Genomic DNA, 18,342 nt, shown 5'->3' with positions numbered 1-18,342 from the left:
CTCCAGCCCTCCCAGCATCTCCATGGCCTCCTCTGGCCCCGCTCCGACAGCTCCATGTCCTTCTGATGTTGGTGGCCCCAGAGCTGGAGGCAGCACTGGGGGGTGTGGGGTGTGTCTCCCCAGAGCAGAGGGGCAGAATCCCCTCCCTCCCCCTGCTGGCCACGCTTCATTTGATGCATACCAGGATGCAGGTGGCTTTCTGGGCTGCCAGCACGCATTGCTGACTAATGTCGAGCTTCTCATCCATGCGCACTCCCAAGTCCTTCTCCTCAGGGCCGCTCTCCAGCCATTCTCCGCCCGACCTGTATTTGTGTCTGGGATTGCCATGTCCCAGGTGCAGGACCCTGCACTTGGCTTGGTTGAATTTCATGAGGGTGGCATGGTCCCACCTCTCCAGCCTGTCCAGGTCCCTCTGGATGGTGTCCTTTCCCTCCCATGTGTTGACTGTCACCAGCAAACTTACTGAGGGTGGACAAAATCCCATTGTCCATGTCTCCAACAAAGATGTTAAACAGCATCAGTCCCAATACCAACCCTTGAGGAACCACTCATCACGGGTCTCCACTTGGACATTGAGCCGTTGACCGCAACTCGAGTGTGGCCATCCAGCCAATTCCTTATCCACCAAGTGGTCCATCTGTCGAATCTGTGGCTCCAATTTAGAGACAAGTGTTGTGTGGTACAGTGTCAAACGCTTTGCACAAGTCCAGTTGCTCTTTCCTTATTCACCAACACTATAACCCCTTCGTAGAAGGCCACTATGTTTCTCAAACACGATTTGCCTTTAGGGAAGTCATGTCAGCCGTCACCACCTCCATATTTTATGGTTGGGTACACCTACAGATGCTGAAACACAGCTGGCTGGTTGTAACCTGATGGAAAAATTCTGGCTGTATGTGAGACAGCTTGTCTAAAACTCAGTCATTTCATGTTGTGGAAGAAATCTAATTAAACTTTCTTTATTTTAGCTTTTATCCAGAAATAAAGTGGTTTCAAAATGAAGAGTCTGTTACAGTGAAGGTAAAAATAGCAAGCATAGCTGACCATAAATGTGAGTTCTCTAAAGAGAAGGTGGTTTTCAGGTAAGCTTAAGAAATTTAAGTATAATAAAACATTTGATTGTCAGCTGCGTTTAATTTTTTTAAACTTCTTTATAATGTAGTGCTTGTTCAGGAGACAAAATTTATTTGGCTGACATGGAGCTGTATCAATATATACTACCAGAAAAGTCTACATGTGTGATTAAGGATAAAGAAGCTATCATTGTTCTCATGAAAGAGAAAAAAGGAGCTTGGTGCAAATTACTGAAGAACAAGGTGAAGTGGAACTTTGTGAATTATTCAGTGTTGTGAATGTATTCATTGTGCATCAGTGCAGATACTTCAAGCGATGTTTTTGTCAACAGAATCCTCAGGTGTCTTTTGATTTTGAACACTGGGAAGATTTTGAAGATAAAAGTCCTTTTCGAGTTGGTAAGGAATGCATAAAATGAGTACAGTCCTCACTTTTTGCAGAGGCTTTATCTGAAATACTAACTTATTTCATACATGTGACACTTAACTGGTTTGCTCAAATTCTCTGAAAACAGAGGAGAGGACTTCTAATAGCAAAATGTCAGCAGCGGGGTATTTTTCTGTCAGAACGGCACAGATAAAAAGCAGTTTGAAGTAGTTCTTAGTGTTTTGGTCTAGTCTGTTGTCTAGAGCGTGCTTTTATTTATTTTGATTTGGGTTTTTTTACTACTACTGCATATTTGTTGTGAAGCTCTTGTTTTTTCTTGCTTTATAAATGTTACTCTTTTAATTACTTCTAGGTACTAAAAAACTGCATTGCGCTGCTGCAGTAACCGAAGAATTGGTTGACTCCTCAGAAGACAGTGGAACAGAAAGTGATGAGTAATTTGGAGAATGATGTTTTTCCCTGATAGGAATTACGCCTCAAAATAGTGTCTCTTGCATGAGTACTTCCACTAAAATTGATTAAACATATAGGTTGCAGAATTGTCCTTAATTTTAGGAGGAAAATAGTGAACAGAAGACATACTCCGTACAAGAACATTATGTAGATTTTCCAGTGCTTTCACTTTAAAAATGTTGGCTTTGATGTGCACACATGTATGTGTACGGTCCAGAGAGTAAAATCTGAAGATTAAACTTGGGTTGTGAAGCAGTTGAATTTACTAGTAATTACAGAGCTTCTGGTTTACCTGAGTGAATTTGCGGTGTTAGCAATAGTAATTTTTGAAGTTTCATAAATCCTGATAGCCTGTCGGTGGTTCTACCATATCCCTCTTTCCTACAGTATCAGTTTGTTGGCAGTCATCACGTTTCAGTTCCGCATCAAGAAACGATGCCTCAGCTCCAGGGGCAGTTCTTTTTTACTAGATTGGAAATACTTTGATTGGTATGTGGTGTTGGACAGTGCAGCTCAGTGTAGAACTGACCGCTGTACAGCTTTTGTGGAACGAGCGCTGGGATAGTAGATTCAGTATTTGTTTTCAGCTTGACATTTTCACTTTTCACAAATGCTTTTATTTCATTCCCTCTCACTTACCTAAAACTCTTTTCTCCTTTGCAAATGAACAATAAAATCTTGTATGTTTAGCCCTAAGGCTTTGCCTTTTGATATACCATCTTTCAGTAAACAATTAATAAATATTTAATAGACAAACTGTTAGACTTGGGCACATCCAGAATTTCTTGCAGTGAAGTAGTAATGTAAAAGATACTTATAATAAATTAATCTGGTATCAATCTCTTTATATACGTAGAGTTTAAAGCATGTTAGTTTCCCCAACATAACTATATGGTGATTTAGAACAGAAACTTAACTTTACAGATTTACTTTAAGAAGCCTAAATTTTTGTTTTATTCTTGACTAGGAGGAATATAGTTGCTTGTTGGGGATTGTTCTTTCAAGAAACATTGGGATGCCTTTACTTCAAGAGTGGAAGAAGGACTGTATTAATATACTTGCACTGACAGTTACAGATTTTCTAGTATTAACATGTAATGAAGCTGCTTCTTTCCGAATATTTAAGAATATTGCTGATGCTGGGGAAGACTGCCATGTGACAGAAACAGTTGTTAATGTATGGTTAAGAAAATTAGTGCTGTTGGGAACCTGACTACAACTGAGCTTAATTGTAACCTTCACCTGAGTACAGGTACTTGCAAAGCTGTAGTTGTTATAAAAGTACTTAAGGAAATAGTTAATGTAGCTGTATTTTGGTCTTGCTCTGCGTTGTGATACATACAGAAGGTGGTCAAATCACCTAATTGAGTTTAAAAAAAAAAAAAGTGATAGGGCAGGGTGTTTTTCTTTGTGTGGTTTATGTGGGGGTTTTTGTGTGTGTGGTTTTTTTTGTTTTGTTTTTGGATGGTTTTTTTGTTGTTCTTTGACTTTTCTGGCATCTAAATGTAATGTAAGGTGATTTTTCTACCAGTAGATAAATCTAGTGGGTTATTTAATAGACATAAATTATCTGTAATTTTTGTTTGAAAAGTAAGACACTTTATATGACTTAGAAGCAATAGCTGGTTTTAGCCATTTAAAGAACAGCATTTAAAAAAGGTAGAAATACATTCCAAGAATATTATTTTGGCCTCAAGCAATTTTTGATCACGGTCTCCATGAGAAAGATGATTTCTGAGGACTTCTTACTTGAGTGAGTTCAGTTGCATTTTGGAACCGATGTCAACTTCTAGCGTTTCTCCTGTACTAAGAAATTCAGTAGTCAAAAACAGTATTGTGTGAAGAAATACTTTTTTCTGTGTTTTGAAGCCATCCCCGCTCTGTCTACTTGAGCGGATAGCTCACTTTTCACACTGGATGGTTACTGAAGACTCTGCTTGTGGACCTCTGTTAAACCCTGTAGCTCTTCTGTTTGAAGTGGTGTTTTTACCAACTGGTGTTAGGGAAACAGCAGTTATAACGGTTTGACTGGGACAAAACACTGTGACCAGTAGACACTTGCTGAGTAATGACATAATTACAGTTTTGTTTTGTTCTCCATTGCCTGCCTTAGTCATTCTTAGCCGCCTTTTTGCTTTTGTTTTAACCTGATTGCACGTGGAGCTGCTATTTTCATGGGTCTGACTATAATCACAAACTTCCTTCAAATGAATTGAAACCCATCATTTGTATATGTACCTTTAGGATTGTTTTTCCATGTAAGTACGTGCTAAATGAAATATACAGGAACTTAAGTTTCATTTATTTCTTTTTAGCTGCAGGATGATAGAGGTAGCTTCTCTAGTTGAATTTGCGAAGCTAGAGTTAGTATGATCTCAAGCCAGTTGCTTAATATTCTTGTGTAATGTATTTATGATTAACTTACTCAGAAATTGTTGAGAGGACTTTCATTGTAACTGTCTTTCTCAAAATAATCACTTTAAAATACTGACAAGTGACTTGATAAAATTCTTCTTTATCCATTTGCACCGAGGGAATATGGTAGTAAAGAATGTCACCCAGAATCTGTAAGTTTCTTGGGCAGGGAAAGTAATAGCTACTTAGATCTATATGTTAATATAGTATCTGTTTTATTTTCATCAGCTACCAAATGAAGAGGTTCTAGGATGAAGTTACCTCTGAAAAATTACATTCGTGCCGCAGATAATTTCTGTGGCAATGTACTCACTGTTATGTAACTTGGATGCTGTTGGAGAAGACAGATACCGGAGAAATTAAGCTTTAGTTAGTTATTTTGTTTTAATTAAAATTTAAAAAAAAATATGTATCAGCCCTTTTCTTCCTCTTAACTGTGCTTTCCATTTTGACTTGATTCCCGCTTCTTCAGTCTTGAATGTTTTGATAGCTAGTGTTTGGTCTGAGAAACTTGAGAATGAAGTTGATTTGGTTTTAGGTTATTTCTGTCTGTTCGGTGTGGCCTGTTGAATGTGATGCTGTAAATGATAGCTGCTTCGTTCTTTCAGTAGTGTGGTCAAAAGCATCTTGACAGTGTTGCTGGTAAGTTTTGCCATCTTTCTAATTGAAAAGTTTCTCTTGTTTATTTTGAGAAATTTTAATGCAGGAAACAAGATACCGTAACATATTAGCAAACAATGAGAACAGCTCTGCTTGATGCTGATCTGGCTGAGAAATCTTTTATTCTTACATATTTGGCATTTTTCAAGTACTAAAGTGTTGCAAAAATAATACACCAGTATGAACATAACAGTTTAGAAAGTATAAATGTGTGCCAAACTAAGCTGAATCTCCTTTAACCAGCATAGCACTTAAAAATAACACGGTACATACAAAATACTTTATTCTTCTGCTGGAACAACTTCCAAAAGCATCTGAAGGTGCATAGTGATGGGCTCTGAGGGGAAAAAGGTTATTGTTAGAGGCTTTTTGAGGGAACAAAACTTCTGTTCAGACATACTGTCTTTCTAAGAGCAAAAATTATCCTTGCAAATAGTTGCCTGTCTTTTCTGTGTTTATATCTCAAACCTAAAAAATTAGGGGTGGGGAACAAAAGCTATCTTAAGATGCAAACTACAACATTCTAGGGTTTCTGAACTTGTTCTTAGTAGAGTACGATTCTTCTAATTGCATGATTGCATAATACTTAATGATCCTGAGAGACAGGAGACACAGACAACGGATTATTTTTTTTTTAAGTGTCTGTAGAACTACTTATTCTGTCCTCTTCAGTTGGCTTTACCTTCCCTTTTAGAAATACCCATGTATCCTGTTTTCCCCAAGATAATTGCAAAGAATTTCTCTTGAGATGATGCAAAATCATTTTATAAATGGTCACACTGGGTTCTTGCAGCTTTCACTTTACTCAGCAGCACTGTGGTTATTTTTGGCCTTAATGCTGTTTAATGTTTTCTTTAGTAAGTACAGCAAAATCAATAACCTGAGCTAAAAGCACATAAGGATGGCAGAAGGATGTATGTCTGCTAGTTAATGGCTAAAGTAATGTTTTGAAATATGGACAATCAAAAAAACTACCTTTACAGATAAAATAGTTCTATTAATTTTAAAAGTCAGTTTCTTCATGCTACTACAATGAAGTATTGCGTTTTTGTGAATCTGGTTTCATTTTTCCTGAAGTCAGGCGTCACTATTTTCACAGGAAGGAGTAGAATACAATCTCTAGTAAAGCTTGCTATGTGCCCCTTGCTAGATGTCTGGCAAAATGCCTCCCTCCACACCCCGCTCGTGATTTAGATGGGATGGACTAAATGATAATGAGCTTCATTGTGCTAATCTAAAGCTCAGCAGTATTCTGTTGAATTTGGTGCTGACTGAGGTATACTTACTTGATATTTTTTGGGGCCAGTTGAATTTAAAATGAACAAAAAGTACATAAACTATAAGTCCACTAAGTATAAATAAAACGCAGTACAAATAGGCCAGTTCAGGTGCGCTGATGATTGGTGCCAATACCAGTAAAATGGAGACTAATGTCACTATGACTGGAATGATGATGGGTATCTGCAAGATACAAAGCACAAAATTACCTGTTTATTCTTTTCCTTTTCTTACAGAAGTTGCATGTATGAGAGAAGAATATTTTCATTGCCCTATGCAGTTTTTCCTGTTAAAATTTCTAGTATTAGATGGGGCAATTGAAAGAGTAACAAGATATGGATAGGGAAAATGCTTCCGCTGAATTATCAACCGAGATCACTTTGCCAATATTGCAAATTGCAGTGTAAAAACTTGCATTTTAATGGTTCTGGTTCCTGACCCCACTGCAATGATCTGGGGCCTTATTTTGGGTACTCGTACTCTTTCAGTGGTGTTCTGCTCACTGCTGTTTCTCATCCCTGAAAATCCGGCTTGTGCCCCTTGTCTGTGTAAGTAAAAATAAACCTGTATAATCTTTTCTCAGTCCTTCTGAGCTTTGTCCTAGTGCAAAACTGGAATAAAGAGAAGAACTACAGATAAATGGCTAGGTTTTGGGAGGGGGGGGAATAAACCAAGGAGTCATCTGCCTGAGGATGTTGTTTAAAATCCAAATATTGAGGATGAGTTGGTGTTTTGGTATTTGTAGGATGGAGGAAAAGCCATACTGAATGCTGAACTTACCTTGATTGGTCTCTTGAGTTCCTTTCTTGTAAACCTCATAACAATGAGTGCAAGTACAGTTAAACCATAAAATATCCAGACTGCGAAACTAAAATAATTTATGAGTGTGTTAATGTCACCAGGGATGATATAAATAATAGCAATGGCCCCCTGAAAATGAAAAGAAAAATTAATGTAGTCTATTATAAAAAGAATGCTGAATTTTACAGAAGTGTCAGTATGGGCGTATGTTTATAGTGTTCCAGAGAGTCATCTGTGAATGTTTTTGCTTAAACGTTTGGGTGTAAGTGTGGTGCAGCACCTTTAAAGGTATCTAGAGATAGAGAATTTTTGTTGGTAACTTTTCTGTGCTTAGAATATATACTTACGTAGAACATGATAGCAGGTGCTGGCGTTAAACGCTTAACACTAATGTAAGACAGCAGCTTTAGCATGTGCCCTTCACGACCTGCAACATAAACAAGTCTGAAGGAACAAAAACAAGGCAATCTAGTTAGTGTGGCACCTAGACTTCAAGTGGCATTACTAAAAAAAAAAAAAAAAAATTGAGTACCATTCATTTTCAGGTTTGTTTTGTTTTGTGGCTACATCTGACTATAATTTCATCAGTATTTCCTTTGATTTGCAATGGGATTTGAGGACTATTGTAGTAGACTGAAATAAGGGAAATAACCAGTATTAATGCTGTGAACTTGAAACTGATTCTGAACCAATATTGAAGAAGTGAACTTGAAACTAATTTCAGAATCATTAGTTTGCACATTTAAGTTAAAATTATTTTGGTAAAAAAAAAAAGTTAGCTATTGTGTGCCTTTCAATATTTTCCTTTTTAGTTTGCTTTTGATTTCCTTCATATCAAAAAGCTATGTTGACAACCTCCCGTCAAAAAACTGGTCTTTACAGATGTATTTGTAAATACAGGTGTTTGGAAGTGTTTGAAATGTAAAGTATTTTTACATAGAAAAAGGAAGCATTGAGGAAGTGATAGGAATAGCTTCCTCCTGATTCTTAGCTTTATCATGACTGCTGTAGTCATGTTCTTATTGGTAATTTTTTAACTCTTTAATTCTTAGCTTTAAACTTGATGAGAGGTGGAAAAAAACACACCCTTTTGTGCTATGCCTGATTTGAATTAAGAATAAGAGACATTTTTTTTCTCATTTTTCAAACCTGTATAGCCACTGCTTCTATTTGAAAATTAAACAATATAGCTATATTTGCAGGTTCTTTTTAATTACACTTTGTACATTTGGATCAAAAGAACCTCTATATCTGATTTTTCCATCCTGTAAACACTTTCATTTTAAGATATTTAGAATGGGAGCTTACCTCCCTGCAGTAAAACAGGTCCCGTTGGCAGATCCGATTGTAGAAAAGGCCACAAAGAGGGGAACTATCCAAGAGGCTGGATAAAGGACTCTGTCTCCAAATGTCTGGGTTGTGGGATTAAAATGAGTCATTTTTGTCATTTTAACTTCCATTCAGTAATACCGAAGCCTCTTTAAAAGTGCAGTAAATGGGTATCTAATGTATGTTACCAATAAAACCATCTTTTGTGTAGGTATTAAAGAACGCTTTGCCAAATGAAGACCTGGATTAATTCATGAACCACTCTTTACAGAGTGGAGTATTGTTGTGTTTGAGTTGCAGCATCTGTAGGAAACACTGGGAGACAGATGTAACAATTACATAGAAATTAAATTCTGTTAGATGCCTGGTTTGGGGATGTCTGCAAAACAAAAAGGAAGATGGCATTGCAGCAGAGCCACGAGACACGGGTAGCAACAGCCTGGCCTCAGGGGTGAGCAAGTCACGGACGGGCTTGCCAGGGTCTCTCACTGCACTCAGCTCTGCCTGTGATGAGGTGTGTCAGTTGTTGCTGCAGGAGGGATTACACCTAATGCAGGTACACTGACCTACTGTAAATGAACTTGAATTAAAACTTCTTTGACAGGTAAGCTTTGTATTTTTTAGCTGGGGCGTGGTTAACTTTTCTTAGTAAGTCAAGCATAAAGAGTTCTGGTTTTGCAGAAGGGTAACATCAGTATTGTGTCTTTGTCCGGCAATCGACACTCATCAGTCCTTAGCAAGACATCTGCTGCCAGGTGTACAGACCTCTCTACTCAGTGCAGTCATGCCATTTGCTGTGCTGCCTTTTACTGCTCAGTGGCAGTCCTGAGACTTTGCTGTTAATTGAGGCTAATGAGTTTGGTGCCAGCTGCTGTGTGTTGCTCACAGATGGGGAGGTTAGTGGAATACTGAAGAGGGCTAGCTGTTAAACAAGGTATGACTTGATATATGTTGCTGTACTTTTTGGTGCGTTTAACTTAAAGTATTTTTGTACTTCTTCAGTGTGCTACGCTGGATTTTATGTGCATGTTGCATACTGTTTGTTTTGCCCCCAAAAAATTAGGAAAAATGGCTGCATGATCACTCGACAGTTTTTTGGAGACGGATGTCCTGTGGAAAATATCCTAAGTGGAACTGAAGGGACAGGTGTGTTCAAGACTTCAGAAACTAGTTTTGTCTGTGGTGGTGTGTCTTGCAGTAATGTAAAAAGGATATTTCTTAGCTTTGTTAAGAAAAAAAGCAAGAATATGGAGGAAGTGAATTATGGACTACTTGCTGTTATCTCCAGAACGAGAAACTGTTACTTTGCATGTGCTTATTTCTCAGAAATACTGGAAGCACTGAAAAGGTCAAAGCAGCAGTCAGATGTTAATTTTCCTTCCATCTTTTTGGTGCTTATAGAAAACAGTCAACTTCTGAGGTGCAGTGTTTACAAGACATTAGCTGAAGCCTGCATTACTTTTTTTTTTTTTTTTTTTTTTTTCCCTTGGGAAATGACAGAACTGCAGTTTAAGCATTACTGAAATAAATTTTAAATTAAGAAATGACAGTAGGTAATGTAAAAGAAGGTGACACTGACAGCTTAGAAATTAATTGTTTTTGAAGAAAAATTACACGTTCCTTTTTGCTCACGTTACTGCTGAAGATACTTTAATGCACACAGCCTTCTTCAGATGCTCTATTACAAAATAAAGTGGCTTACCACAGCAACTGCCTGGGACTGCAGGAGTTCTGTTGAAGTCATTACGGTGAAATATGAAATGTTTATCAGAACGTAACAAACTGTAACCAAGGGGATTCCAATAATTATAGATAGCGGTAGATTTCTAAAGAATGCAAAAGTAAGACTCCATCAGCATTGCTGCATCACTGGTAGAGCTGTCATAGTAAACTGTGGACTCTTACTTTCCCTATATGCTCTTTAGGTGTATTTACATTTCCTTAATGTAGCGCCATGGAAATAAGGATTTAAAAAAAGGAAAAATACAAGTTTATGCAAGCCTGTAATAGAGGCTAATTCGCTCTATTTGTTAGCGCTCATACCTTGAATAACTATTGATTTTAAAACCAAACCAAAATATATGCCTTTTGGTACAAAAATATTAAGTGTTTGATTTCTGTTGTTAGAAACACTGCATTCCTACATAGCTTTTACCTGTAAGGGTTTTTAAGCTCTTCTGTGATGTAATTAAGTTGATTCCTGGAAGGAAAAACATTCATACAATGTTTTCATACAATAGCAGTCAGGTGTTGAAATACTAATATACTATAGTCAGGGGTTATTTCAGTTAAAAAAAAACAAAAAACAAAACACAACAACAACAACAAAAAAAAACAATAAAAAAACAAACCACAAAACAGAACAAAACCACAAACCACCACCAATTTATGGCACAACCTGTCTTTTGAGTGGTAATACTGCAGGTCAAAAAAAACCGTGAGCAGCTTATCCAAGGTTCAACCTCTTGATTCACTATTGTTTCCTCCTCACAGTTTCAGAAGTATCTCTTAAGATTTTGAAGTGAGGTTCCCTTAGTTCATGGATAAAATATCCAAGAATAATAAAAATTTGGCAGACATTTATCTCAGACTTTCAGGATTACCCTTGAACTTCAAAGTTTGCAGTATCTGAGTCTTTTGAAGTAAAAGTGCAGGCGTACCCATTGCAAGGACTGAAACAAGTCTGCTGCTGTTTCACAACTCTTGTGTAAGTCGTATTGTCTAGAAAACTGGCATGAAAACCTCTGAGGATTACACCTATCAGAATTACAATTCCCAAATACTCGTTTTTGCTAGAGCAGGTAAACCAGATTGAAACAAAATTATTTTTTTAATTCGTCCGCTTCTGAAAACAGGAGGAGGAGTTGGTGTTTACTGTTTTACAGGCTAATTTTCAAATATTGGTTCTTGGTGGTTACATATTGAAATAATTATTTAGGCACCAGCTTTGCTGCCCCCTTAAAAGTGTTGGTGAATGTCTGAATTAGCAGACTTACATGCCTGAGTTGAGACACTCAAGCTCGCAAATAGAACCTGAAAGAGTAATCCATTTAAATATAAATTCAGTTTTAAGCATCTGAATGGCTCTTACTTCGTTGTAAGCTAAGATTTATATTCTTAATTCCTTCCAAAACACAGATCTACATGCACACTTTTACAGTTTGAACGTATAAGAATAGCATTAATGGATCAGACCTTGAATTTAGATTTGTGCCAGCAGAGCCCTAGACCAATTGACATTCCCTTTAGTTTCACAAAATGAAACATGGAAACTATTTTCTGGACTGTGGCAGAGATCAAATTAAACTGTCCTGCCAATAAATAGGTTTAGCCTTATGAAAATAATTCTGGAAAGCACTCTTCTAGTGTTAAATACAAGTGCTTTATGTAGAATGTAAATGTAAACCTAAATCCCTCTATATTTATGATTATTTTCAAATGTAGATGTTTTCTTAAATCTAGCATGGTAGCTGATAATGGATAAAGCAGAAAGCTTCTCGGGGAAGACAACTTGAATTTTTTTACCTTAATTCCAAATGAAACCGAGTAAGAAAAAATTTGAAAGTTGAACCTTATGAATTCTGAGAATGTGTGTGTGGGGGTTATGTTCTCCAGTACTAATCAAACACCAGTACATATTTCACAAGAAATGGAATCTGATGGGGTAGCCTGCAGGGGCTCTGGGAAGGCTGTTTTGCCTAACAAAATGGAATTAAACTGTGTTGTATTCCCCTAATTACCACAGTATCTAAGCACCTTCAGCAGCAAAGCAGAAGCCCTTTCAGGATCTAATACAGCTTCTTTCCCTAATAAGCAGTAACTGAGGATTTGGGGATGCGGGGTGTTGTGGGGTTTGTTTTGTTGGTTTGGGTTTTTGTAACGAAACTGATGTTCTTTTTCCAGATTCATTAAGCGATTCTTAATAACAAGTCAGATGTTAACTTTTTCCCAAAGACTTGTAGAGTCTTTGAACTCTACAGGGAGAGAGTGAAGTAGTTAAAGGCTGTTGAACTGTGCCTGTTAATGCTAGTAAAGGTACCTTACCATCCATCGTATGCCCAGAGTCCGTTATAAAATGCCAGGCTGATAGAGCTAACGGAAATTTTACTGTCCTTGAAAGAATCTTTGAAGTTTTCAGTCTTTCCTACAATTAAAATGTAAATTACTGATTAGTGTTGAAATTGATTCCTTTATTCCCCACTAGATGAAGAAGCATTCCAGCATCTGTCTCATGTTTTGAAACATCTCACTGTTAAAATAAATTAATACAAATTTTTATGAATTGATCTGCAGAGTTGCATTTCCCACCCTCACCCCCCTTCTCTAAAGGAAAATACCATTGCACCTGACAGATCTGGAACTAAAACACTGGATAAGGAAAGCCTTATTGTCGTGCCGCTTCTGTCAGTGGGAAGTTTTTAAGTGGTGTAGCAGAAGCTACAATATTTTTTGTAAGTAAAGTATATTTAATTACCTTGTGCAAGGAGAACAATTCCACTTACGATAATGATTGTAACAATTATCATTTTAGCAGCCGTGAGAAAATTCTGGAGATAGCTTCCCAGCTTCACACTCAGGGAATTCACTATTGTAATTACCACTAAAAGAAATAAATTCATATTTCTGCATTAAATTTGGCAGAAGTGAAAGAAAAGTTGCCTCTCGAAACCTTTCCTCCCCCTTATTTACTGGACCGCTTTTTACTCCCACTGTTTGCCTGCATTATTCGTATAGGTTTTTAACACACCATGTTTGGTTAACTTTTTTAATAATGAGGAAAACAGCTTTCTGAATTTAGATTTTGATATACCTTTAACAAAAAACAAAAACCCAAACATACTGAAGTTGCGCAGCGTTCTGAGAAATACAGAAATAATATCTCCACGCTTAATTTTTCCTCTTTTTCTGCCAGACAGACATAAACATTCATTCCACAGCTGTATCTATCTTAGTAAAGAATAAGAGAAACTTAGACTATGAACAAATCATTCGTAAACCTGTCCTTTTCCTGTGTTGCTGCATTAGTCGCTGTGGGAAGGAGTTGCTGTGCTGTGTTTCCAAGTGTTCTCTTCCTTCCGGTGTAGAGTCGCTCCCGGCGCCTTCCCGGGGAGTAACTGCTGCCCTCCCTCTGCTGAACCCACTGACGGGGCTGGATGGGAACCCCTCTGCCATTACAGATCGCATCTCTTCCCTAAAATGTACGAATCTTACCGATGGCAGCTGCTGCCAGACACTTGATGACAACCTGGGGTGGGTCGCAGCCTGGGTAAAAAGGAGCTGATGCATATTCCGCAAAGCTGAGACAAATGATTGCGAACGAACTGGGCTTTGTGACGAGTAAGCTTGTCCAAGAAAACAGAAATGCTGGAATTGGGCCAAATGCCTCCATCAGGTAAGGATATTCTCCCCCGGATTTTGTGATCATTGTGCCAAGCTCAGCAAAACAAAGGGCTCCTGAATTAACAAGAAAAGCACTTGTGCGTTGTTCTTCAGTTCATGCTCCCAACTCTTAACTGGCTAGAACAGATTATCACTCCTTAATAGGTAGAAGAGCTAAGGAAATGGGTATATATAATGCATCATTACTCTTTTCACGTTTCTTACGTTTTACTGTATATGCAAAGTAACATTTTAATTACTTGTGAGCAATTGGTAAAAATTCACTGAAACTTGTAAGTTACGGTCCAGAACTTATTACTATTGGTGTTTCAGAGTTGAGCAAATAAAGTACAAACATTCTGACTTCATAATAGTGTTCTGTTTAAGAAACCAGCACCATAAAAAGCATCATAGTGACAACGGCACTGGCTGACCTACCTTTTGGGAACTTGAAAAAAATCGACTTGCACAATTTTGAAGTAAAATGTCTACGAAGCTGAGCTTTAAAGTACAGCGTTACTTCTAGATTTATGGCTGTAGCTGGCATCTTGCATAAAGGTTTTTTTGCATATGCTGTGTATCTGACACAATGCCTAAAGAATAACTTTGTTTTAATTTCTGAAATATTTTTAGGTGCTTAGTGCTGAATTTTCAGATGATAGAATTAGATTTACACAATTACACAAGTAGAAAAATGGCAGAAATATCTGGCTTGCTGCCAGTAAATGTCATGTTTTGTCTGTGATTTAAGTAGGAAAGTATTCTCTTTATTATAGCTAGTGGATGAAGTAAGCAAAACTAAAACTTGCTTTCAAAATGAACTGAAAATGTGCTTTACAATTTTAAAAACCTAATTTGTCTTTTATAAACAGCACATATTTTAGATTTTTGCCCAAGTACTGCTACGCTCATCAGGATATGATTGATTTGTTCTAGGTGCTATTGGCTAATCTGTGCAATGAGAGTAGTATGCAGAAACAGTAGATACAAAAGATTTTAGCAAAGGTTCAAATACTTTGACTCATTTACCTAATGTTGCAAGAATTCCACAGGCTGCCCAGATGGTTAAACAAGGACCAACAGCTCCAACATTGGCAAGTACTGATTTTGGAGAAACAAAGATGCCTGAGCCAATAATTGTACCAACGATCATACAGATTCCACTGATGAGGCCCACCTGGAAATAAAAGGGAACATTTTTGGAAAGTAATTTCTAACAATTCAATAATTGTTGTTTGATATAATACAATTATAGCAATTGTTATTACTGACTTTTTTCCCCATCTTTCAACATAGAGCTTTTACTAAGTAACATACGAAACTATGCGAAGTTTCTCTTTCCAAGACGTATACACACCCTGTGGCATGCTCCTGCTGCTCCCAAAAGCACGGTTACTTTGGCTTTGCCTGCTTGTGTATCTGTTTTATTAAACCGTCCTTCGGATTACATGGGTCTCAAATCTAACCTTGTACAGGTGAGCATCCCCTTTCCACTCTCTGATTAAACTTTGAAATTCTTTATTAGCACTTGAGGAAATTCTGACTTTCCTAAACTTCAAAAAAGTGTTTTCTTAGGTGGAGTCTATATTTTTTCTTTCAGCAGGTGTTTTCCTCGCTTTGGGTATTTGTGCACAGGAGTTACCTTTATACTGCTAGAAAAGATCATGTTCTCCTGACTTTGTAGCAACCTATGCATTGCAGAAAACTACTAAAACTTGAGGAGTCTCCTGCTAAAAGCAGTGGCATGGGCTGTTTAAATTTTCCTGTCAGTTATGGCTGGTCTAACATAAATGTTTTGCTAGCCTTAGCACCAAACTGAAGCCACACAGAGAATCGTTTTCCAGGCTAGTTCAATTTGCGTGGGGAGCTCTGCTCCCTCCTGAGAGCAAGTGGCACATCTGTTTTCTAAAGCATTTGTAATTTTCTGGAGGAGGCAAATCTTGACTTGTCTTTCTGTACTAGTGGCTATGTAGAAAACAGTGAAGTTTATGAAGTGTTTACTTGATCAGCTAACTCAAAGACTTTAAAAAATATGCATTCTTACTTTTTGATTGTGTTTTATATCAGAGCTATTTAACTAGTAATTAGCAGTTTCCTAAATTTTAAGCCCAGCACGCTCTCAAGATACTCAAGTACACGGCTGCTGAACTGGTGTGTGAGCCCAGTGCCTGCGGGCTGGGGAGGGAGGGGGAAGTTTTGCCTGTTTTTGGAGGTTCATCGTTGAGGGTTCCTGGCTCTGAATGGACTGTCCATCCTCTTGTCCTTTGTCCTCTCCTTTTCTTTTCCTCAAGCTTTCTTCACCCATTTGGTTTCTTTGTTGAAATCTCTTAAGGAAATAAAAACAAAATATCAGTCAAGTATATTAATGTGTGCGTGTTCTGCCAATATATGTGGGTCCAAAATAGTGTAGTTAAATATTGCCAGAAAGCGTAGACACACACATACTCACTTGCAGGCAAAGGACTTGCATCTAACTCCCTACTTGGAGAGTAAACTGACAAGGTGTTACATCTCCTTGACCGCCTCCATGGGACTGGCCCTGGGTTCCCTCGTACCCACCTGGCAGTGATTGTCCTCGTCCCCCTCTCTGGGTGGCACTCGGTGGAGAGGATTGTACTGGGACAGTCTGGGTTTATAGCTACTCCCTCCTTTGAGTTCCTCTAGAGGGCTGGGCAGATTTAATCTTTCTCCCAAAAGCTAATCTTGTTTTTGTATCTAGGAGATCTCCTTTCTGATCTTCGTTAAATGAGGCTTGGTCTCAGCTCCTTGGAGATGCGAGTATCTGCTAAACCAAGTGTTACCTCCGGTAATTGTCTAGTTAGCAGCTCTTTGCCTCAGAGTCACCAGTCTTCTCGGTGTTGACTCAGGGTGAACGGTTTCTGCTGAACGGTTGGTTCTGTTTAGAATTCGAATATAAACAGTTTGTTTTCAAATTTAAATTTAGACTTGATTTTTTTTTTTTGGTTGTGCGTGTTGCCCATAGTATTAGAATAAGATACAACATGAGAGAGTGAAGGAAACTATCAAGTTAGGTTCCGATTCTTAAAAGTTGATTCAGTCAAAAGTCTCTTCTCTCTTCAGACCCTGCAGCTGTAACTACTAGAATCTGAACGCTGAAGATCATTTTGCAGTTATCCAGACAGATTCGGGAATGCTTCCTGTTTAGGTGATTAGCTGGTACCCAGTAATTATTGGCTGTAAAACTTGCAACATTTTAAATTGACAGAGCACTTAACCTCAGTACCAGAAACATTTGGGCTGTAAAGAGATCCAGTTTATGTTTTGAATTAAATATTTATTTCTTTAAAAATAAATAATCACAAATCCAACTTTTAAAATTAAACCTACAATAGAAAATTGCCCACATAAGGAACACAGGGCTTGGGTCACTGAATTTTGTTACAGCGTTGTGCCCAACTTCTCTCTTTTATAGTCTTGCCTTTAGAATGTTTTAATCATTGCCGTTTAGCAATTCATACTTTCACTTACCTTATTTGTTTGTATCTGTTTGGTGTTAATCAGGCTCCCAGGAATCTTTGTACAGTGTATTTCTTTTTCTCCTGTTAGATTTAGTAGCTGGTTAGACAGCAAGACATGTCCATGTCTGAAAACAGAATACGCAGAAACAGCAGCAGCTTAAGTACAGAGGTTATAAAAGGTAATCATTAAACCCATTCTCAGGCAAGAAGCTTTGAGATAGGAACCACAGGTAAACCAATAGTCCAATTAGTTTATCTTTAAAAAAAAAAAAAAGTCTTTGTTCCATTCGTGAGAATGTTTGTCCAGTATCTAAGTGCTATATTACATAGTGAGAGTGAACCATAATTTGAGGAGTCTATTTTGATGATTTTATATCAAGCAATTTCTAATTTAGAAATACTTTGGAAAGGTAAACTTGAAATAATTTTCATATTATGGGTTCATTAAAAACATCTGTCCAGGTGTTAGCTGCATCCTATGACCACAGTTGATGTTTTTATCTTTAGAAAGTAGAGGAGTGTGAGCAGAAATCTTTGCTTTGTTTTTCATTAACCTGAAGGCAGCTGAGTGGGCAGCTTGTGTTCCCTTCGCTTGCAATTCCAATTAATTTTTCATTTTTGTAAACGTTTAAAAATCTTGCTTGAGTGAAAAATTACGTTCTCTGCTTCCATATAGTTGTGTACCTGGGAAAAAGGCATTGTTATCCTGAAGGCTGAAATAAGGTAGCTTCTTTCCTTCCAACTAGTCATCCCTAAAATGCTTGCCAAAAAAAAAACCCAAACCACCCGTAATCATGTTTTACTCCATTGTTTTCGGCAATGCAGTTTCACAGCTCCTTTCCTCTGAGACGTCCAAACTAGTAAGTCCTGATGGACCTGATCTGACTTCAGCTGAGTTTTATCACTAAACATGTACTGTTAAAAGGTAAAAGATGTGCTGGTATTAGCCACTGATACTGAGACTTGTTTTTCTGTTAAGATAATGCCTTGTGAACAATAGTAGGACAGGATGGGAAATAAGAGCAAGTTGCTGGAGCTAAGGATCAACAAAACTATCCTGGCAGATTTGACAGTTTTGATTTTTTGG

The 18,342-nt window shown here is 37.7% G+C and overlaps 2 protein-coding genes across 2 annotated transcripts in view; one reads left to right on the top strand and one right to left on the bottom strand.

Annotated features, from left to right (window-relative positions):
* The window catches only part of TDRD12 (tudor domain containing 12), a 35,328-nt gene extending 33,429 nt beyond the window's left edge, over positions 1–1,899 (top strand). The window contains exons 27-30 of the mRNA XM_074158008.1: positions 969–1,082; positions 1,163–1,316; positions 1,406–1,472; positions 1,814–1,899. Coding sequence (XP_074014109.1) covers positions 969–1,082; positions 1,163–1,316; positions 1,406–1,472; positions 1,814–1,899 — 421 coding nt within the window. The remainder of the gene's footprint in view (positions 1–968; positions 1,083–1,162; positions 1,317–1,405; positions 1,473–1,813) is intronic.
* A 3,371-nt stretch (positions 1,900–5,270) lies between these two features.
* On the bottom strand, positions 5,271–16,081 carry SLC7A9 (solute carrier family 7 member 9). The gene is made up of 12 exons (XM_074158011.1): positions 15,977–16,081; positions 14,806–14,953; positions 13,609–13,851; positions 12,872–12,997; positions 12,442–12,541; positions 10,553–10,597; positions 10,100–10,223; positions 8,377–8,480; positions 7,416–7,512; positions 7,048–7,197; positions 6,276–6,450; positions 5,271–5,326 (listed from the first exon to the last, which is right to left on the bottom strand). Exons 1-12 carry the CDS (start codon positions 16,079–16,081, stop codon positions 5,271–5,273), a joined length of 1,473 nt encoding a protein of 490 aa, XP_074014112.1.
* Positions 16,082–18,342: the final 2,261 nt, after the last annotated feature.

This window comes from Numenius arquata, chromosome 13 (assembly GCF_964106895.1).
Source record: "Numenius arquata chromosome 13, bNumArq3.hap1.1, whole genome shotgun sequence".
In the NCBI taxonomy this organism is placed as follows: Eukaryota; Metazoa; Chordata; class Aves; order Charadriiformes; family Scolopacidae; genus Numenius; species Numenius arquata.
This window is presented reverse-complemented; position numbering and strand designations above follow the sequence as displayed.

What these genes read in the sequence shown, in the direction of transcription:
- SLC7A9 (XM_074158011.1), bottom strand. Translation starts at nt 16,081, where the DNA reads ATGGGTGAAGAAAGCTTGAGGAAAAGAAAAGGAGAGGACAAAGGACAA. An exon ending in TGGAATTCTTGCAACATTAG is followed by an intron (nt 13,852 to 14,805) that starts GTAAATGAGTCA and finishes TTGTTAATTCAG; the next exon opens with GAGCCCTTTGTTTTGCTGAG. An exon ending in GAGCTTAAAAACCCTTACAG is followed by an intron (nt 10,224 to 10,552) that starts GTAAAAGCTATG and finishes TGCATTCTTTAG; the next exon opens with AAATCTACCGCTATCTATAA.